Raw genomic sequence first — 22,945 nt, 5'->3', positions numbered from 1 at the left:
GAGGTAGTGCAGTTTGACAAGAGTAACTTATTCATTGTAAGTGAAGTAACATAACTACATTTTTTGTTTCTGTTGAATAACATTGATTTGATCCTTTTTTTTCCAGGTTGACATCATTTTGCTCGAGCAGCAGCAGCACGTCTTAGTCATCTGACTGATCAAAATCCTGAAAAAGAGTTAATATCTGATATGTCTAATGACAATTTAAAAAAAAAAAAAAATGTATGAGCTGTGGAGTGAAAAAGGAGCACAGAGAAAAGATCAGCACAGACACTATCAGCGTGATTTTATTTTAGTAGAGAAGATATCAAAATAATCTATACATTTAAGATATAGTTAATACAGTCTTTACAATAATGATACATATACCATCAGTGAGCAATTATGTTTTATTTGTGAAAAAGCGATGATGCAATCAACAGCACTAACAAGATGACAACTTCTTTGAGTCTGAAACTCAATAAAGAATTCTTTACGTATGAGTCCTGCAGAAACCTGGGGTCTCATGTACAAAGAGTACGGCGCACAAAAAACGTGCGTATACCAATTTCTATGCCCACGGTCGGATGTTCAAAAAGTGACCTTTTGAAGTGAACTTGAAAAGGCTGGCGTACGCACATTCCTGAAGTTTTGTCCGTTTGCGACACTCACTGGTGATGCAGTTAAGTCCAGAATATGAGGAAACGTGGTGTCAACAAATAGTTCACAACCACACGTGAAGGACACGACAGTCCCCACATCAGATAAGTTACACACGAGTGGAGTTGCAGCGATCTCACAATCAAGCACATGAATATATAAAAGTAAGAGCACAACGATTTAACTCGCAAATCACAATGGCAGCTTTGGCTCTGTTGAGCTGGGAATACACTGTGGGATATTTTAAATCGTTTGATTCAGTCCCATCTCAAACTGCACGACTAGATTGCTGAGTTCAAAAGTTGGCAGCCCACGAGTTACGGTCTCACAATGTATGACCCGATGCTCTGATGCGACCCGCCTGTTCACACTATACAGTACGTTCATCATACTCACGTCGGACTTCTGTTTACTGGAACTAAAACGTCAAAAAGAAGTAGAAGAAGAGCAGGAACCCTGAACTGGGAGACACCGAAGATGCTCAGCAAGAACAAACGCGCTGCCTTGGCAATTTGTGCCATTCTGTGTGGCGATAAATCAAAAAAGATAAGACGACGTGTTTGGACAAGGAATTGTCTGGGCAGACGTGGGAAGTACGGTCTTTCTTTTTCTGCTATTAAAACATGATGTGTAATGTGAATTTGCAACACTTTAAACTACAAATACGGTAATAGTTTTTTATGAGACATCAGAGATTGCCTATGCTCTCTGTGAAAGGATGAGGCCAGTCGGGTCGTAGCTGCTTCCACTGTGCGATACCTTCACGAGGAGCGACCAGCATTTCAAACACGGTTGATTTTCTTGTGAGTACACGATTCGTGATGGGGAGCTCGTCGTGAGGTGTTAATCTCTCGTCGTTACCCCACGTATACCACAGGAAGCACGACCAACGGTTGGGTCGAAATCTGGCCCGATCCAAAAAAATAGTCCCACTAGTGGAAAATCGGTTCAAAACGAGCCGATAATCGCACAGTGTCTGTCCGGCTTTAGAGGAACCTGCTGATGCAGGATCAGTAGCGAGTCTTCAGGGACCACACCGATCTGCTGATCCAGGGTTAAGACTGGATCATCTGCTGGTTTAGGTACCAAGAGGATCCTTCTGGATCGCTGCCCTGAACTGAACCAGCTGCTCCGGTTCAGACCAACATGATGTTTTAAGCGGGAGCTGCTGACAGGTCAGACATCTCTCAGTCGCCATGACGACCGTATGGGACGACTACTCGAGATAAAAGCCAGATCTTTAAAATATCCTATAACTGTGTCTGAACAGACAAACATTAAAACACAATTTGCAGCAAAGAACCGGTTCTCTAAATTTGTATTTCAAAATAAAACTAAAATGTCATTAAAAGTTTGGTTCGTGCGAACTGATGTGACTCAGGAATATATGAATAAAGTATTTATTGGATGTTTAAGCGATTTTCAGAGTCTGATATCCAGTTGGCTGCAGGTGCTACAGGATTCTAGAAAGTGTGTCTCCGCTGATGGAATCTCTCCTCCTGCGGATGCAACACTCCGAGTTACATCGACTTTGTTCTTTATTTCGCACGTTTGCACCTTGATACTCACGTTGGTACAGCTTGTCTTTATTTCTGCAGCGGATGAGTATCGGAATATGATGATTGTGATGTTCAAAGAAACGTGCGTGGATTTGGGCGTACATACAGTTTTGAGAATCTGAATTTTTTTTGCGTATGCAAGAATTCCACGCACAGATTCACGTTGAAATCCACGCACTCTTTGTACATGAGGCCCCTGGACCAGTACACTAGATGGAGACCTGGATCAGTGGTGTAGATAGATACAAAGTTATTGTAAGTATATGTATAAATACTGTACTACATGGAGACTTGAACCAGCGGATTAGATGGAGGCCTGGACCAATGCTCTAGTGTTCCAGAAGCACTAAAAATCACGTTGCAACAACACCCCAAAATACACAGTGAATCAGAAACAGATGGAAGGCTGGACCCTGGAATGTCAGGGGGATTGTCCAACAGTATTGGCCAGATTTTTAGAAATAAGAGCTGCCCGGGTGGGATGAATGCCGTCTCTTCTAATCAGACCGGGCTTTCCCCAAAACGTCTTCCAATTGTCAATAAAGGCCACGTCATTTTCTGAACACCACCGTAGCCACCTGGTTGTCCAACCAGCGGCATGGTTTTGGCGTAGTTACACACCGACACAATCTTAATTTTAGTGACTTCCGACTGGCATAGATGGGTGTCATTAGTGCCGACATGCATTATTCCAAAGTAAACTATCATAAACACAGTCACAAAACTCAGATGGTCTGATTGTTAAACATTCAAATATTCTATTAAAACAGTGTTATTTCTGAATTGGTTGTGGAGTGTCTGCACTCATCATCTCAGCATCAGCATCAGCAGAAGTGCTACATGTAGTATGTGGGGGCTGAGTACAACAGGTAGGGGTTGAGTTTCGGATCCGCTTGAGTGAAGCTGCTGTTGTCGTGGGCCTGGCGGCGGTAGTACCTGCGGAGGGCGGGACTACTGGGGTGGCGCTGCCTCATGTGGAGGAAGTACTCATCAGGGCGGCTGGAGGTGTAACCACAGTCCTCACAGACAAAAATTTTGGAGCGTCTCTGTCGGTAGGCGTACTGCTGGTGGACACCATGGATCTTCCTCATGTGGGACTCCAGAGAGCATCTCTGAGTGAAAGCTTTCTCACACAACTCACACTTGTAGGGACGAATACCTGCAAGAGGAGACAAAGGACCCCCTTCTTTCAGTGTGGATACATTTGTACTTTCATGTTTGCAAAATAGACTTAGCTGCTGTGAGAGAAACCCTGAACACAAGTCTGCCAACATCACAGAGAGCAAATATTCCATTTAAAATACACACTAAAGTGTAAGATTTGTCTTTAATGACTATCATAGTATTTCGCGTAATAAGTAACTTTACATCTGAGCTGACAAGAATCACATTCAATTCAATTTAATTCAATTTTATTTATATAGCGTCTAATACAACAGAGTTGTCTCTAGACGCTTTACAGAGACCCATACACAGAACATGACCCCCGAGCAGTTATTACATAAACAATGGCAGGTAAAAACTCCCCTAGTGGGAGAAAAACCTTAAGCCAAACAGTGGCAAGGAAAAACTCCCCTTTAGGAGGGAAGAAACCTTGAGCAGGACCAGGCTCATAAGGGGGGACCCTCCTGCCGAGGGCCAGACTGGTGGGTCAGGGACGGCAACAGCACAGCAGGCAGGTGGAAGCAGCAACGGGATGACCAGGGGTGGGGACCGCAGGCCAGCACGCAGCTCCCGAAGCTCCGGCCCAATCAGCAAGTCCCAGGTTGGGGTGCAGGGTCAGGGAAAGACTTGTGCTCCGTAATGCAAGCTACAAGCCACCCACGACCACCTGCAGGACAAAAGAGAGAAAAGGGAGGAGAAGGGGGGGCCAGCAACGGGATGACCAGGGGTGGGGACCGCAGGCCAGCACGCAGCTCCCGAAGCTCCGGCCCAATCAGCAAGTCCCAGGTTGGGGTGCAGGGTCGGGGAGTTGTGACATGTGGAGTTCCCCAAGGTTCCATCCTGATACCTCTTCTGTTTAACATTTACATGCTCCCACTGGCACAGATTAGGAGTGGGCAAAAGTATCGATACGGCAATATATAGCGATACTTTGCCAGCCAATTCAATATTGATTTTATTTTTATTTATTTATTTTTTCAAATTAGAAATCATGTTCTAGACGGGTTGTAAATCCAGTACCACTTTATTGTATACATTGTCAGGGTTTGACACTTCCTCCCAGTTTTAGTTTCAGTTCTGTCTTGCCCCGCCTGTGTCCCATCTGCCCTGATTGTGTCTGCACCTGTGTCTCGTCATGTCTCGTTATCCCCTCAGTATATCTTGTCTTGTCATTCCTTGGTTCCCTGTCGGTCCGTACTGGTTCTCCCTCCATGTCTCCTCGTCGTTTTTCCTGTTCCTGGTTTTTTGTGTTTTTTGATCCTGCTCTGCAGCGCTTTGTTTTTGCCTTTTTGGAATTAAACCCTTTGTTTTTTGAGAACTCCTGCCTCTGGCCTCCCTCTCTCTCCTGCACTTGGGTCCTAGAAAACCACACCCTTAACAGAACGGACCGACCTGATGGACCCAGCGGGAGAGCGCCTCAGACTGATGGAATTTTTGCGCTGGGCCGAGGAGGGGGAGTATGGGGACCCCTTTTTGGGGACATGCCAGGCTCTGGGTGGGCCCAGGAGCCTGCAGGCTCAGGGGAGGCAACGACGACGGCGTCGGCCTCAGCCCCAGCCTGTTCCTGCTCCCTGGGAATCGGCCAAGAACATGCGCTGGGCCGAGAAGGAGGAGTATTGGGACCCCTTTTGGGGAACACGCCTGGCTCTGGGTGGGCCCAGGAGCCTGCAGGCTCAGGGGAGGCAGCAACGACGGCGTCAGCGCCAGCCCCAGCCCCAGCTTGTTCCGGCTCCAGCTCCTGCTCCTGTCCCTGTTCCAGTGGTGGTCCCGGACGCACCTGTCCCTGTTCCAGTGGTGGTCCCGGACGCACCTGTCCCTGTTCCAGTGGTGGTCCCGGACGCACCTGTCCCTGTTCCTATGGTGGTCCCGGACGCATCAGCCCCTGCTCCGGTGATGGTCCCGGACCCCCCCCAGCCAGCTCCGAGGACCCGTGCCCCCCCTCAGACCAACATGATGTTTTAAGCGGGAGCTGCTGACAGGTCGGACATCTCTCAGTCGCCATGACGACCGTATGGGACGACTACTCGAGATAAAAGCCAGATCTTTAAAATATCCTATAACTGTGTCTGAACAGACAAACATTAAAACACAATTTGCAGCAAAGAACCGGTTCTCTAAATTTGTATTTCAAAATAAAACTAAAATGTCATTAAAAGTTTGGTTCGTGCGAACTGATGTGACTCAGGAATATATGAATAAAGTATTTATTGGATGTTTAAGCGATTTTCAGAGTCTGATATCCAGTTGGCTGCAGGTGCTACAGGATTCTAGAAAGAATCGGCCAAGAACATGCGCTGGGCCGAGAAGGAGGAGTATTGGGACCCCTTTTGGGGAACACACCTGGCTCTGGGTGGGCCCAGGAGCCTGCAGGCTCAGGGGAGGCAGCAACGACGGCGTCAGCGCCAGCCCCAGCCCCAGCTTGTTCCGGCTCCAGCTCCTGCTCCTGTCCCTGTTCCAGTGGTGGTCCCGGACGCACCTGTCCCTGTTCCAGTGGTGGTCCCGGACGCACCTGTCCCTGTTCCAGTGGTGGTCCCGGACGCACCTGTCCCTGTTCCTATGGTGGTCCCGGACACATCAGCCCCTGCTCCTGTGATGGTCCCGGACCCCCCCAGCCAGCTCCGAGGACCCGTGCCCCCCCTCAGCCGGCTCCGAGGACCCGTGCCCCCCCTCAGCCGGCTCCGAGGGCCCGTGTCCCCCCCCAGCCGGCTCCGAGGACCCGTGTCCCCCCCCAGTCGGCTCCGAAGACCCGTGTCCCCCCCCAGCCAGCTCCGAGGACCCGTGTTCCCCCCCAGCCCGCCCTGGATGTGGACTGTGGGGACATCTGGGATCTGTCCCTTGAGGGGGGGCCACGCCAAGTCCCCGAGGCAAGCCCCTCGCCAAGACCCACGCCAAGACCTAGGCCTCGGGGACGCCCCCCCCGAGCTGTCTCGCTGGCCTGCTCGGTCCCGAGGTCGGCCCCCGGAACTTTGTCGTGTGTGGCTTGGGCCCTCCTCCAGGCCCCCTGCGCCCGCCCTGGGTGTTGACTGTGGGGACATCTGGGATCTGTCCCTTGAGAGGGGGGGTACTGTCAGGGTTTGACACTTCCTCCCAGTTTTAGTTTCAGTTCTGTCTTGCCCCGCCTGTGTCCCATCTGCCCTGATTGTGTCTGCACCTGTGTCTCGTTATCCCCTCAGTATATCTTGTCTTGTCATTCCTTGGTTCCCTGTCGGTCCGTACTGGTTCTCCCTCCATGTCTCCTCGTCGTTTTTCCTGTTCCTGGTTTTTTGTGTTTTTTGATCCTGCTCTGCAGCGCTTTGTTTTTGCCTTTTTGGAATTAAACCCTTTGTTTTTTGAGAACTCCTGCCTCTGGCCTCCCTCTCTCTCCTGCACTTGGGTCCTAGAAAACCACACCCCTAACATACATAGGCTTAAATAATATTGTTAATGTTGATTTCATATTATGCAAATAAATAATATGCAAATATTTTGTAACTTTAGCTTGTATGCAATGTGCTGATTGGCTCTCCAGAAACGCTTTGAAACCCGTGCCAAAGATCGCTGATTGGCTCTTATTATTGGCACGTCAAAACAGTGCCGTAATTCGCCATAATTCGTAGTTGTAAAAAACAGTTTGTAGCTTTTGGAAAAAGTTTGTTGCTTTGCTTTGCTACAAAAAGTACAAATATTTTTTGCACTTGCACAAAATATTTCTACAAGTAGCCTATAAATATGTTTTGCACATGCACAAAATATTTCTATAAGTACAAATATTTTTTGCACATGTACAAAATATTTCTACAAGTACAAAGTTTATTTACAGATACAAAATATTTATGGCTTTAATTTGAGCCCATATTCAATCTATACACCTAAAAGCCACCAACCAGGCCAGAAATCTGGATGTAGTAATGGACTCGGGCCTAAATTTGGAAAAACACACAAGGCAATAACAAATTAAGCCTACTATCACCTTAAGAATATATCAAGATCAAAAGATCTGACATCTCGGTAGGACCTGGAGAAACTAGTCTGTGCATTAATGTTTAGTAGGCTTGATTATTGTAACAGCATCTTTAAAGGTTTGCCTAAAAAGTCAGTTAGCCAACTGCAGCTCATTCAGAATTCCACTGCCCGAGTCCTCACTAAGACCAAAAAAGTGGACCACAAAAAAAGAAAAGTGTACCATGTCATCCATCTCTAAGGCCTTTACACTGGCTGCCTTTCTGTCAGAGGATAGACTTTAAACTCTGAATGGTCTAGTATCAAAATACATCAGTGATCTTCTGACCCAGTATGAACCTTCCACACCCCTCAAGCCATCTGGATCCGGTTTTTGTAAGTTCCCAGAGTCATAACCAGACATGTCTGGATCAAACTGAAGCACTCAGTGTATTTAAGTCCAGGTTGAAGACACACCTATTTTCAGCTGCCTTTAAATAAAGCTCTAAATCTGCAGTTCCAAAACGTAATCATATTTTAACAACAGATTTTATCTGATTTATTATCTATTGTTCTTGTTTATTTATTTTTTGTTAACATTTTAAATCATGCTTTTTTTAAATGTATTTCTTTTTTTGTCTTTGCATAAAAATTATAATCATATCTAAGCATACGCTAGCTATGATCAATGATTTTTTTTTTTTCCCTCTTGTAGCACTTTGAGATTCTCCAAATGGAAAGTGCGTTATAAATTAAATTTATTATTATTATCATTATAATCGAATCACCTTGTTGTTGAATTGTGCTTTAGAAATAAACTTGCATACCTATTCTATTCTTTTTTCAAAATTAATTTTGAAAAATGAACAACAACAATGCAAGTCTACTAACCACACAGGTCCAGATCCAGACCTGAACTTCCTTTACTGACCCCTAGGGTCTGGATCCAGACTTGCAGTTCCTCTACTGACTATAAGGTTCTGGATCCAGACCTGCAGTTCCTCTACTAACCACTAGGGTCTGGATCTTGACCTGCAGTTCCTCTACTGACCTCTAGGTTCTGGATCCAGACCTGCAGTTCCTCTACTAACCACTACGGTTTGGATCCAGACCTGCAGTTCCTCTACTGACAAAGGCTCGAGAAGGGCATCATGGCAGGATGCACGATTTCCGTGGCCCTGTTCATAGCAGCTATGAATCTGTTGCTGAAGGCAGGAGGAATGCAGTGCAGAGGCCCGAAAGCAGACGACGGTACGAGACACCCTGCCTGTCGAGCTTTCATGGACGACGTGACAGTGATGACTCCATCAATCCAGGGGACACAGTGGATCCTGACCGCACTGGAAAAGATGGCAACATGGTCACGCCTGCAGTTCCAACCGGAAAAGTCAAGGAGCCTCAGTATCTTGAAGGGGAAGCTGACAGGAAACATCTTCAGCATCCAAGGCTCTGAGATCCCAACTATTCAAGATCAAGGGATCCGATGCCTTGGAAAGCATTTCGACAGCTCCCTAAAGGACAGCGGCAATCTCACCAATACCAAAGCCCAGCTGAACACCTGGCTCAAGGCAATCGAGCACAGCCAACTACTTGGGAGGTTTAAAGTCTGGTGCTTTCAGTATGGCATCATACCACGGCTGCAATGGCCATTCCTACTGTACGACTTTCCCATGTCCCAAGTGGAAGGAATGGAAAGACTGTGCAGCAGGTTCTTGCGGAAATGGCTGGGAGTCCCCCCATCCTTCAGTACAATCAATCTGTACAGCAAGACCTCCAAGCTTCCCTTGCCAGTTTCATCAGTGGTCAAGGAGTTTAAAGCCACCAAGGCAAGGGCAGTCGGTACACTCCTTTTGTCTGAAGATGGGAAAGTAAGACATGCAAGCAAGACCATCAAATGTGGCAGAAAGTGGAAGCCCCAGCAAGCTGTGATGGAAGCAGAGTCCCACTGGAAACACCAGGAAATTGTGGGCGTGGTATGCCAAGGACGCCTGGGCCTTGGACACTACAGCAATAAGAGGTGGAGCAGAGCTGATGCCAGAGCCAGAAGAGGTCTCATGGTACAAAGAGTCCGTGAGGCAGCAGAGGAGGACCGCCAGGTGGACTTGCCTCTCAGGGTCGATGGATGCAGTGGGACCAGGCACAGGAGCGGCCGCTGTCTTGGAAGGAACTGTGGCAAACCGACCAAGGGAAGTTGAGCTTTCTCTTACGCTCGGTGGCTGACCTGTTGCCAACACCAAGCAACCTGAAGAGATGGGGCAGTGAGGAAGACCCATTCTGCAATCAGTGCGGAGCAGCCTCCTGTACACTGAACCACATCTTGACTGGTTGCCCAAAGGCGTTGGCGGAAGGACGCTACAGATGGAGGCACGACAAGGTCCTCACGGAAATCGCCAAATGGGTGGAACACCAGCGAGTCAAAGTCAACAACAAGCAGGCCCAACAGCCCAAAGCCATAACCTTTGTGAGGGAAGGGGACAAGGTTCGTAAGTCCAGCACGGCGGCAAAGAACCCATGTTTTATCCTGCAACACGCTTCCGACTGGGAGCTGAGCGTGGACCTGAAGAGAAAGCTTGTCTTCCCACAGGATGTGGCAGTGACGCCGCTCTGACCAAATATGGTCCTGCTATCCAGGAGCACGAAAACCATCATAGTTGCTGAGCTCACGGTGCCCTGGGAAGAGAGGCTAGCCACATCCAATCAACTGAAAAAAGCCAAATACCAGGACCTGATCGACGAAGCAGTTTTGAAAGGGTGGCACGCAACCATCTTCCCTATTGAAGTCGGCTGCCGCGGGTTCCCAGCAAAATCGGTGCGCTACTTTCTCCAGAGGGTTGGGCTGGAACCCAAACAGCTGAAGAAAGCCACCAGGGACATAACAGCCGAGTCCAGCTCAAGATGGCTGTGGCTGAAGAGGGCCCACAGTTGGAACCCTTCCGCAGGTGAAGGCTAGTCAGTCTTTGCTGCCCCACTCAGGCGAGGTGTACAGGTTAAGGGGCGAAACACCTGTGAACCTGAGATCCCTGCTGACGATGCAGAAGGGTTTCCAACAATGTGGATGCTCCGAGGAATACCATCTCGGAAGATCTGCATCACCAGAGTTAGCGTAGTTCCTGCAGTTACAGCTTGTGGCAAAGCATTTCCTATGTTTACTTCACCTTACTGACTATAAGGTTCTGGATCCAGACCTGCAGTTCCTCTACTGACTATAAGGTTCTGGATCCAGACCTGCAGTTCCTCTACTAACCACTAGGGTCTGGATCCAGACCTGCGGTTCCTCTACTAACCACTAGGGTCTGGATCCATACCTGCAGTCCCTCTACTGACTATAAGGTTCTGGATCCAGACCTGCAGTTCCTCTACTAACCACTAGGGTCTGGATCCAGACTTGCAGTTCCTCTACTGACTATAAGGTTCTGAATCCAGACCTGCAGTTCCTCACTAGGGTCTGGATCTAGACCTCTAGTTCCTCTACTAACCACTAGGGTCGGGATCTAGACCTCTAGTTCCTCTACTGGGGGCGGCAGTAGCTCAGGTGGTAGAACGGGTCGTCCAATGATCGGAAGGTCGGCGGTTCGAATCCCGCTCTGTCCCAGTTTGCTGTCGTAGTGTCCTTGGGCAAGACACCTTACCCACCTTGCCCTGTGTGAATGTGTTTGAATGTGTATTAGGGGTGGGCGGTACACCGGTGTCATAGTCATCACCGGTGTAACACTGCGCCACGACATGGATTTTGCAATACCGTCAATACCGTAATAAATCAATTATAAAATAATAAGCCTAAATAAGGCATTAAAAACGTCGGTGATATGCAAGGTTTGCTGCCGTGTTGTGACAGCAAGAGGTTGAAACACAAGCAACCTGTTTCATCACTTAAAAAACACGCACGCCCGTGAATATGAAGAGGCAACCCGGGCCAAAACGAGCGCAAGTGGGACCAGCAGCTGCTGCTGGGGCCGCTGCTCCGCTGGTGCTGCTGAGCAGCACCAGCGGAGCACGTCCCAAGACTAAACAGCTTTCAATGTAGGCATCGTTTACTGCTGTTACACCTTACGACAAGAGTAGTAAGAAATGCAGGGCTTAAAGTATTCCGGCACCGTGCCGGATCTCCGGCGTACAGAGTTTTTTTTCTCGGCGTGCGAGTTTGACTGCTTTAAAAAAAAAAAAAAAAAAAAAAAGGTTTGAGAGAGAAAAAAAAGTTTGAGTCAACCGAGTTCGTCTACCAATGGAATGAGAGGAAAGCAGCTCTGGCGCTCAACCAAACTAACACTATCCAATCAGAAGTGGAGCTGGGCGGGTCTTTGACGGCAGCGGAGCGCAGAGCGCTGTTTCAACCTGCTGGAATACCAGTCACCGGAAAAAATTAATGAATGTCGGTCTAAAAGAATCTTTTTGCCCAGAAGAAAAAAAAGAGTGACACAAAAATACCCATAACCATGTTCTTCTCTCGAAAAAACACACCTGTACCGCGGGCTTTAGAAGAAAAAGACGCTGCAGCGCGAGTCGGGATGGAGCGGCTCAGAAGAGCAGTGAAATACCTGCGAGGCGGTGCTGAACTCCGCAATTAGAAGCTTTGTATAATAATTGTAAAAAAAAAAGGGTTGCTACTATGTGAATATCACTTATCACGGGTTCTTTTTGGAACGTAACCCTCTCGAAAAACAAGGGATTACTGTATATGAATACTCATGGCATAAACCTGTCAAGTTTTGGATTTAAAATTAAGGGAAATTTTCCCCCACCCGCTGTCCAACCAGCCCAACCGAGGTCCAGTATTACATTTTAAGACAGGTTTACAAAATATTTAAAATATAATATGTGTAAAAAATATGTGTAATTCAAGTTAACACATGTTAAGTGGCAAATATTTTTGAAATGTACTTTTTTTAATATAACAGTCAGATGCAGATGTTGATACAACTATGAGGCTACTTGAATATATACACACACATAATATATATATATATATATATATATATATATATATATATATATATATATATATATATATATATATAAGATCTTTAAGTTTTTTGCCAAATAAATATGTTGAGAATGCATAATACTCTCCCATGTCTCCTTTTGATAAGGATACTACCATTTACTTATTATATTATAAAAATATTAACCTTATTCACATAAAGGGACAGGACAGGCTACTCCTCCCAAAACGTACCAAAAAATACCGTGATATTATACCGTCACCGTTCAAAAGATGAAAAATACCGTGATATTAATTTTAGGTCATATCGCCCACCCCTAATGTGTATGAATGTTGGTGGTGGTCGGAGGGGCCGTTAGGCGCGATATGGCAGCCACGCTTCCGTCAGTCTGCCCCAGGGCAGCTGTGGCTACAATGTAGCTTACCACCACTGGTGAGAATGTGTATGAATGAATAATGATTTCTGTAAAAGCGCTCTGGGTGCCTAGAAGGGCGCTATATAAATCCAAGTCATTATTATTATTATTACTGACCGCTAGGGTCGGGATCTAGACCTCTAGTTCCTCTACTGACCACTAGGGTCTGGATCCAGACTTGCAGTTCCTCTACTGACTATAAGGTTCTGGATCCAGACTTGCAGTTCCTGTACTAACCACTAGGGTCTGGATCCAGACATGCAGTTCCTCTACAGAACTGCAAAAGCACTGTTCACCAAATTAGATGATGACAGAAACACATTAAAAAAATGTGTGTATCTTTGCACTAAGGTTGCAAAAAACGGGCAAAAAAGAGATTATGTACATTCACTGAGTTTATATTATGAAAGTAAAATATATATTTCTGATTTATGGTTGATTTATGGTCCTGCGTTACACCAACACAGAGCCTACGGCGTAGGTTACGCGGTGACGCGCGCCGTACGCCGTACCCTACGCCGTACCCTACGCCGTAGGCTCTGCGTCGATTTAACGCGGAACCATAAATCAGCTCCCGAAGCCGGCAGGCAGAAATCCCGAAATTTTCAGAGCAAATTTCTTAACAGGCGTAGCTACAACTGTTAGATTTCATCTATTAAACCAACATTTATCTTCCTAAATGATTTATTTCAGCCAGCGGTAATTCTCCACAGAGCTGCAGGTTTCTCCCCGGGAAGACTGCGCAGGTTGACCTGGCGATCACGTCTGTACGTGAGCTGCTGCTGCTGCTGCTGCTCCCCGGTCTCATCATCGCCGAAAACATCAGATCAAATTTCTTAATAGGCGTTATTTGGATAAACTGAGCACAGGTTGGGGATCTTAACGGTTACTTTTACGCCTGAAAAAATATTAAAACTTAATAAAGTGGCATATTAACAGCGCTACAGCTGAAATTAACACAGCTTTTGGCTCTCAGCTTCCTGATTAGGAGTAGGGATGAAACTCAGCCCAGGTTCCTCCTAACGGTCACAAAATTCTCCATCTTTCATGTCCAGACAGCATCATTGTCAAATGAATTGCACAGCTAAAATGGTAATTCTTGAATGATTCTTCTGTAGCTGAGTTAGTTCTGGATGTGAACATTATTCTCATGTTTGGAGTGTGTGAACCATAGCAGGCTGTAAGTGAGCGATGTTTACATGAGCATCTCTGGAGCAGAAGTCCTGACCTGTATGTGTCCTCATATGCCTCTTCAGGTCGAAGGTGTCGTTGAATCCTTTACCGCAGAATCGACACGGATGTCTTTTCACCAGGCTGTGACACTTCAGGTGACGGGTCAGCATCCGCTGCAGGGGGAACACTTTATGGCACACAGAGCAGCCGAAATCACCTGAGACGGAGGAGGTGCGGGGCCGGGGCTGGGGAGATGGGAGTTTAAAAATCAGTTTAATGAATCTGAAAGTATCATCATCATGGGGGGTTGGCTTACCAACTGTTCCACAACTGTCACTACATATATTATTCTAGATATGTACAGTTTGTACCAAATTTAACACAAAGATAAAAAAAATGGTTGCTAGAAGAGATCATAAGACTTTTTCTGATAGATAACATCTAATATGGAACATTCCAATTAAACATGCCAAGCAGACATATGTCAGATTATACCACGGTCTGTGTGAATACTCGATTCTGATTGGCTGGCAGGTGTAGGTTATGAGTGATAACCTACACCTAGGTGTAGGTTATCACTTATAACAGTGAAACTGGAATCTGTCAGATAGATATGATTTAAACCGACGTAGAGCTGTTCCTTTAATCCCAACAACATGCTTTAACCTGTGCAGTAAGATGGTGATCTACAGTCTCAAAAGCAGCACTAAGGTCCAGTGCTGTTTTTGTTCACAGGTGATTTGGGGTGGGATAGTAATTAGGGATAGGTATCAGTAATCAGACACACTTAGGGAGCCCCCAACTCTCAGACCATTGGTACATCTGGCAGATAAAAGGAGTGAAACTTAATTTGACCTGGAAGGTCTGGTCTCACCTTTGCTCTGCTGGCCAGAGCCAAGGCGCCAGGATGGCAGAAGGAGCCCTGAAACATCCTTTTGGACCATGGTGGATGAGTGTTGACCCCTTGTTCTCCTGGTCCAGTGACTGGTACTGGTACTAGAACACGTGGTGCTGCCTCGCATCCTGAGCTGGTGGCAGGCTGAGGCTTGGTGGGAGGCTGCTGGGTGCTGTGGCTGAAGGACAACTGCTCAGCAGTAACAGCTCTTGCTGAAGAAACATCAGAGCAAACCAAAATTATCAACCCAGATCAAACATACTCCAAACTGTACCAAGGACTGTCTTCAAGGACTAAACTGAAACAGAAGTTAAGTCATCCCCGAAGGGCCGTCCATGCTTCAACGTCATACCTGCTGTGTTATCCTCTCTCCAGCTGTGTTGTTCTGGCTCTTTCCACTGCCATGCGCCGCATACTCCATGTTTCTTTTTTATAAGGAAAGACCTCGGCATCATTTAAGTTCTCAGGAATTGTTTGGGTTGGATGTGTTCCTGTCACAGCTCCAACCTTATCCCTCGACAGTCTACAACTGAAGTGGCTCAGCTCAATCACAGCCCTAATTTGCATAGGCCTGCCTGAAAGAGTGGCACGGTTTAAAGCCCTGGGGGGTAAGCTGGGGGGTGGGGGGGGTGGTTGGACGGTAGTACACCTGTGCTGAATGTAAGTATCCACCATTTTAACTGGCCCTCCATCAGTTTTGCATGTCAGATAGTGAAAATCCGGAGTGCTTCTCATTCAGGTAACCCTCGACATGCAAATGTGGCCCTGGACCAATCCCTGTCCCTGAGGAGAGGCCACGGTCTGAGTAACAGGAGCGAGCGCAGAGGAGCCACAGCCTTAACTGCTACGTAAATCAGCCTTTTCTTTTCTTTTCTTTTTTTATCCTTGCACACAAACCCCTTTCACAGACTCTGAAAAGGTTTCAATCACAGGACTATTGATGGTTTTGTTTACATTGTTACTAATATGATACTTCTGCTCTGCAGTTGGAGCGCTGCCATAGCTAACTGAGCAGCTGATCTACAAGCATGGAATCAAAGGTCTGCAGCCCAGAAATGTCCAGCAGGTTTTACAGAATGAAAACATGAAACTGGGATTATTTATGTTGTTATCCTGGAAATTCTGTTAAAAAGGAGATTTACAGAGAAATCCCCACACCCTGGTGTAATTGTCTGTACAGTGTAGAGTGTCCAGGACTGTGCCCAGCAGATTCAAATGAAGCCTGAGGCTCAAGCCAATCATGCAAATGCCAATAGAGGTTACTTTGAGAACATAAGGAAGGTCACGTTATACAAATGACAGCCCTTTCAGATCTTTTTCCCATGATACTCAGACTTTTATTTCTTTATCCTCAAATCGACCTCCAGAAACATCATCGGACTCTGCAAAGATGATCTCAGCACACTGAGATACTGAGATCCTTCAGTCATCTTCACAATGAAAAAAACACACAAAAAGAACTGGACACATGCTGGACAATCAGTCACACAAGTAAACCCAGTTTAACTTGAAGCTGATGCTGAAGGCTAAATTAGTTCACCTCTTTAAAGTTAATGGTCTGAAGAATCTCCTGTTGTAGTCTAAAGATGTTTCCCTGCTTCAACACACCCTGATAGACAAGACTGTGTCATCATCAGACTTGTGCAGACTTTGAGGACAAGTTGGTAGTGATCAAACTGTCAGAACTGGGAATACCACACTCCATCTGCATCTGGGTCAAGGACTTTCTGTCTGATCGCTCCCAGAGAGTGAGAGTAGGCCCCCACATCTCCTCAGCACTCAGTCTCAACAGCGGCTCACCTCAGGGCTGTGTGCTGAGTCCTCTACTCTACACCTTCTACACCCATGACTGCGCTCCTGCCCACTCCAGCAACAGTATTGTAAAGTTTGCGGACGACACCACTGTGGTAGGGCTCATCTCCGGGGGGGATGAGTCTGCTTACAGGGACGTGGTGGAGCAGCTGGCACTGTGGTGTTCAGAGAACAACCGGATCCTTAACACTGAAAAAACTAAGGAGCTGATCATAGACTTCAGACGGAAAAAGACATTCAGCCTCTGTTCATCAACGGGGTCTGTGTGGAGATGGTTTCCAGCTTCCGGTTTCTGGGCGTGGAAATAGAGGATAACCTGACCTGGAGTGTCAACACCACCACCATCATCAAAAAGGCACAGCAGAGACTGTACTTTCTGAGAATTCTCAGAAACCATCATCTAAATCAACAGCTGCTGGTGTCCTTTTATCGCTGCTCCATAGAGAGCATCCTCACTTATTGCATATGTGTGTGGTTTTCCAGCTGCACAGTGGCAAATAAGAAGGCACTCCAGAGGGTCGTCACAACGGCCCAAAAAATAATCGGCTGCACTCTCCCCTCCCTGGAGGAGCTGTACAACACCCGGTGTCTCAGGAAAGCCAGGAAGATCATCAAGGACCCATCTCACCCCGGACACTCACTCTTTGAACTATTTGAACTGTTGCCTGATTGGCAGACATTTCAGGACACTGAAATCAAGCACAAATAGACTCAAGAACAGTTTCTATGCCAGAGCCATAACTACACTCAATACTGCTAAATAATCAAACTTACTTTTTCCATGTGCAATACTGACCGCACCGTGCAATACCTGCCATAAAATCGTGCATTAACTGTATGTTGTCTTCCTGTTTGTGTCCTTTTAGAGAGTATTTATTTTTATAGTTGTTGTTTTAATATATCTATTTATTTTAAAACCATGCACCTTAAAGATAGCATCCAATTTCGTTGTACCTGTATAAATGACAATAAAGACATTCTAATTCTAATGACCATTAATTAGAATCAGGTGTGTTGAAATAAGGACACGGGGACGGTAGGGGTAGTTGAGGACAAGGCTTGGGAAACACTGATGTAGAGATATGTTTTTTATGCATATGTTTGTAAAAATATCATATACAGTATGCTACGTATCTGCAGAATTTGATTGCTGAACTTAACACACACTCAGCACCCACAGCTTCCCCAGCGGGAATTGAACCCAGGACCGTCTTGCTGTGAGACAGCTGCACTTACAGCTGCACCACTGTTTTCCTCTCTGAGCCTCAGAACCAATAACTAAAACATCGGTTTTGTCCTGGTTGAGCGGCAGAAAATGTTTTGCCATCCAGGATTTGATACATTGGATACAGTTAAAAAGGACATCTATTGCCCTTGTGTCGACAGGAGACATGGCAGTATACAGTTGTGTGTCGTCAGGGTAGCTGTGGAATTGTATGCCATGTCTCCTGATGATCACCTAGTGGTAGCATTTATATGTTAAAAAACATGGGGCCTAAAATTGATCTTTGGGGCACACCACAGCTTATTTCACAGATCCCTGAGGAGCATGTATCCATATTTACCATACATTTCTGATCTGTAACGTAGGATTCGAACCATTTGACACCTACAGGTGTTTAAGTCTATTTAAAAGAAGAGGGGAATCTATTGTATCGAAGTCTACGCTTAGATCCATTAGCACTAGGACAGATATATATTTTGAGAGTCCAAATAACACCTGAGATCGTTAACAATCTTAATCAAAGCTATCTCTCTCAGTAGCAACTACGTATACATAAGCCATGCTGACTTTGGATGCAGTACATACTGTTGTATTCTCCTCCAGATGACAAGAATAAAAACTTATTTAGTCACAATCTCAGCGCTGACACTGAAAAGCTCTGTCTTTGTTCTATTCAATTCAATTCAATTCAATTTTATTTATACAGCGGGGGGCTACCGCAGGGCAGCTCCTGAAGCTCCGGCCTGCAAACATGCATGTTCTGTTTACCTTCAGGTCAGAAACATGTCTGAACATGAAGGTACACATTCTTTTGTTGTCTCTTTCACTCGGAAAGTGGGTGTGTATGATCTATTTGACAATATTAATAATATTGTCTGCTCCTCTCTCAGAGACAACTTTCTCTCTCAATAATTGAAACAGATTTCTTTCATTCTTTGATTAACAAAGTTAACACTATCTGCTCCACTATTCGCTCCAGCCACGCCACTCTCCTCCATGTCCCCTCTCCACGGCTCGTGACGATGGGAAACCGTTCCTTCTCTGCCTCCGCCCCACGCCCATGGAACTCTCTACCTGACTACCTCAGGAATGCACCTTCTGTGGATTCCTTTAAAACGGGCCTTAAAAAACTTTTTTACAAGCAGGCTTTCCCCTGAACTCTTCCTTTGACCCCTTTTATTCAAATATTTTTTTATTTATTTTTTATCTTTTTGCTGCCCACAACTTTTTATCTTACTTAGTAGCTAGGTTTTGTCTTAGTTTCTTAGTCTTGTTTTTAGTCTTCTTTGTAAAGTGCTCTGAGATCTGTCGTTTCAGGTGAAAAGCGCTATATAAATTGAAATTATTATTATTATTATTATTATCTGTTCAAATATTATATCTGGTCCACATCTACATGGAAGCAGCCCCAAATAATCCAGTTCTTATTGACTTTTTCCAACCTATTGATTTCCACAGTCTTCCAAGTATAAGAGGGAAGATGAAAATAACCTGCTATAGGATATGTATATGTGAGTGAACAGCAAAAGGATCAATCTGGAGGTGTTGAAAATCACCTTTTCATGATGCGTGAGGGCCAGTCTCTTACATCACTCTTTGAGTTAACATTAGCTCAAGCAAATTCATTTTCACACATTTAACAATTATATATTTAAAATATATTTACACAAATGTGTGTATCATGCCCTTAAACTTCAATGTACACTCTTATTTTAGTATTAACAACCTCCATTTCTGTGAAGAAAAAAAACAATATTAGCTAAGAACTACATTTCCCTAGAGCCATGCTATACAGCTTTATGTTAATCAGCGCCATATTTGTAGTCACATTGGTTTGGTTAACCCTAATCTATAAAAACGTTTTAAAAAACATATATCAATTGAATATATCTATTATGTAGTGCATCTGAATGCCCAGGGAATTCCCTGTGGTTGACGGAATGGGAGAATGGTTAAAACAATTAATTTAAATATCGCCTGTCACTACTTCCTGGTTCAAAAGCAATTAAAAATGATATTTTGTGGCTGGACGACGCTCTGGTTAAGGTCTGGTTAGGTTAGGCATCACTTATGATTTGTTAGAAGTAGGAAAGGTTATGGTTTGTGCTAAAAATAATAATTTCACATCACTTACGCCACCTCCGTCGTCATGGCGGCAGCAAACAACATGGTTAAATACTCGAATTTACGTTAAATACTAGAAAACACGGTTAAATACTTGCCGTCAAAATACTGTTACAAATCATCAAAACACCATTAAAACACTGTTAAAACAACATTAAAAACATGCTTTTACAAACTGACAGTAACAAACAGTGACTTGCCGGTCAAAAACTCATAACTTAGCCACTATAATAAAGAACAATATGCATAATAATAATGTAATAATCCGTGTATATATCACGACAACGGATCCCATTGACTTCGCATAGGTACAATATCCGTGGTGCTCACACGGAATTATAGCATTTCCGTGTTGGTGCCACGGAAAATAGTGGTGAGAGGTCGTGGGCATTTCACGGATTTTTGTGAGATCAGGTTGTGGAAGACATACCGTTTTAGCAGGAAATCCATGAGAGAGCTGAGGGCGTTGGGAGTGGAGCTGGGTGTCAGAGTCAACGTCCCAAGTGGTGTCAGTGGGACACGCTGGCTCTCACATGTGTCTCCTGCCCTGCAAACTCTATTGAAACCTGGAGGTGGAGGAAGGGACCACCAACTGCAGAATCCAGGATAGTTCACAGCAGTCTATTTTCAAATGGATCATTTGAGTGCATCATCAGCCAACGCAGATGTTGTAGGAAGAGCAGGAAGGTCTGTATTAATTTTTTTAAATGTCATATTTGTTCTCTTAGGTCCATAACATTACTGATTATATGTTGGTTATGTCCTTCAGATCAAGAAGATGATTGCTTTCTGTCACTTTCTTGCAGACCTGTTTGATGCAATCAGCAAATTCAGCCTTCTGTTCAGAGGAATGATGTGATATTGCCTCAGGTAACACTGAAGCTACACTATATTGTTTTGTTGTGTATGATTAATTTTGATCTGATCATATTTATTTTCTCCCCTTCGCAATATTCACATTACATGCTGTCAACAGCCTTGAAAATCTACTTGCAACTATTGAAGCAATGGAAGTCAGAGCGAAGCCGGGTGGTAGGCTGGCAGAACTAAAGGCAGACCTTCAGGTCCAGAAAAGAAGACAGGAGATCTGGATGATGGATGACTATCTATACATATCAGGTAACTCAAAATTGTATAGTTGTAGTTTTTGAGTTTTCATTTTATTCGACTCAAAAACTACAACTATACAATTTTGAGTTACCTGATATGTCGAATGAGTCGAATTTTCATTTTATCCCCTCCTTGAACCGCCACCTTACTGTGGTGGAGGGGTTTGTGTGCCCGAGTGATCCTAGGAGCTATGTTGTCGGGGGCACTTTCGCCCCTGGTAGGGACTCCCATGGCAAACAGGTCCTGGGTGACGGGCCAGACTAAGAGCGGTTCACAAAGCCTACCATGAAGAGGAGAAATCAGAGGACCGTTACGTCGCCCGGATCGGCGTCACCGAGGCCCCGCCCTGGAGCCAGGCCTGGGGTTGGGGCTCGTAGGCGAGCGCCTGGTGGCCGGGTCTTTGCCCGTGGGACCCGGCCGGGCTCAGCCCGAAACGGCAACGTGGGCCCGCCTTCCCGTAGGCCCACCACCCGCAGGAAGGACCATGGCAGGCCGGTGCAATGTGGGCTGGGTAGCAGTCGTGGCGGGGTGCCTCGACGACCCAATCCCTGGACCAAAACTCTCACAGTGGGGACATGGAATGTCACCTCGCTGGGGGGGAAGGAGCCGGAGCTTGTGCGTGAGGTTGAGAGATACCGGCTAGAGATAGTCGGGCTCACCTCCACACATAGCTTGGGCTCTGGAACCCAGCTCCTTGAAGGGGGCTGGACCCTCCACTACTCTGGAGTTGCCCAGGGTGAGAGGCGGCGGGCTGGTGTGGGCTTGGTTATAGCCCCCCAGTTGGAGTTCACCCCGGTGAACGAGAGGGTCGCTTCCCTGCGCCTTCGGGTCGGGAAAAGGTCTCTCACTGTTGTTTGTGCCTACGGGCCGAACAGCAGTGGGGAGTACCCGGCCTTCTTGGAGTCCCTGGGAGGAGTACTTGATAGTGCTCCAACTGGGGACTCCATTGTTCTACTGGGGGACTTCAACGCTCACGTGAGTAATGACAGTGATACCTGGAGAGGCGTGATTGGGAGGAACGGCCTCCCCGATCTGAACCCGAGCGGTGTTTGGTTGTTGGACTTCTGTGCGAGTCACAGTTTGTCCATCACGAACACCATGTTCAGGCATAAGGGTGTCCATCAGTGCACGTGGCACCAGGACACCCTAGGCCGGAGGTCAATGATCGACTTTGTTGTCATTTCATCTGACCTTCGGCCGCATGTCTTGGACACTCGGGTGAAGAGAGGGGCTGAGCTGTCAACTGATCACCACCTGGTGGTGAGTTGGATGCGCTGGCGGAGGGAGAGGTTGGACAGACCGGGCAGACCCAAACGGATTGTGAGGGTCTGTTGGGAACGTCTGGCCGAGCCCTCTGTCAGGGACATCTTCAACTCCCACCTCCGGGAGAGCTTCTCTTGGATCCCGGGGGAGGCGGGGGACATCGAGTCCGAGTGGACCATGTTCTCTGCCTCCATTGTCAACGCGGCGGCTCGAAGCTGTGGACGCAAGGTCTCCGGTGCCTGTCGTGGCGGCAATCCTAGAACCCGGTGGTGGACACCGGAAGTACAGGATGCCGTCAGACTGAAGAAGGAGTCCTACCGGGCTATGTTGGCCGGTGGGACTCCTGACGCAGTAGATAGGTACCGGCAGGCCAAGCGGGCCGCGGCTCGGGCAGTCTTGGAGGCAAAAACTCGGGTCTGGGAGGAGTTCGGGGAGGCCATGGAGGAGGACTTTCGGTCGGCCGCGAGGAAATTCTGGAGGACCGTTCGGCGCCTCAGAAGGGGGAAGCAGTACACCGTTTATGGTGCTGGTGGGGAGCTGTTGACCTCGACTGGGGACATTGTCGGACGGTGGAAGGAATACTTTGAGGATCTCCTTAACCCGACTGACATGCCTTCCACTGAGGAAGCAGAGGGTTGGGGCTCGGAGGCGTGCTCATCCATCACCCAAGCCGAGGTCACTGAGGTGGTTCGTAAGCTCCTCGGTGGC

The 22,945-nt window shown here is 46.5% G+C and overlaps 1 protein-coding gene across 1 annotated transcript; it reads right to left on the bottom strand.

Annotated features, from left to right (window-relative positions):
- Nucleotides 1–1,959: 1,959 nt before the first annotated feature.
- On the bottom strand, nt 1,960–15,259 carry zgc:171929 (uncharacterized protein LOC100124596 homolog). Its single transcript, XM_061739577.1, has 4 exons — nt 15,056–15,259; nt 14,683–14,915; nt 13,864–14,053; nt 1,960–3,357 (listed from the first exon to the last, which is right to left on the bottom strand). The coding sequence occupies exons 1-4, from the start codon at nt 15,156–15,158 to the stop codon at nt 3,035–3,037; spliced, it is 849 nt and encodes a 282-aa protein (XP_061595561.1). The 5' UTR covers nt 15,159–15,259; the 3' UTR covers nt 1,960–3,034.
- Between the last annotated feature and the right edge of the window lie 7,686 nt (nt 15,260–22,945).

This window comes from Cololabis saira, chromosome 14 (assembly GCF_033807715.1).
Source record: "Cololabis saira isolate AMF1-May2022 chromosome 14, fColSai1.1, whole genome shotgun sequence".
NCBI classification, from domain to species: Eukaryota; Metazoa; Chordata; class Actinopteri; order Beloniformes; family Belonidae; genus Cololabis; species Cololabis saira.
Note: the sequence above shows the minus strand (reverse complement) of the source record. Positions and strands in the feature narration are given on the sequence as shown.

What these genes read in the sequence shown, in the direction of transcription:
- zgc:171929 (XM_061739577.1), bottom strand. Translation starts at nt 15,158, where the DNA reads ATGATGCCGAGGTCTTTCCTTATAAAAAAGAAACATGGAGTATGCGGC. An exon ending in GAGAGAGGATAACACAGCAG is followed by an intron (nt 14,916 to 15,055) that starts GTATGACGTTGA and finishes ATGTTTCTTCAG; the next exon opens with CAAGAGCTGTTACTGCTGAG. An exon ending in GCATATGAGGACACATACAG is followed by an intron (nt 3,358 to 13,863) that starts GTCAGGACTTCT and finishes CTCCTCTTGCAG; the next exon opens with GTATTCGTCCCTACAAGTGT.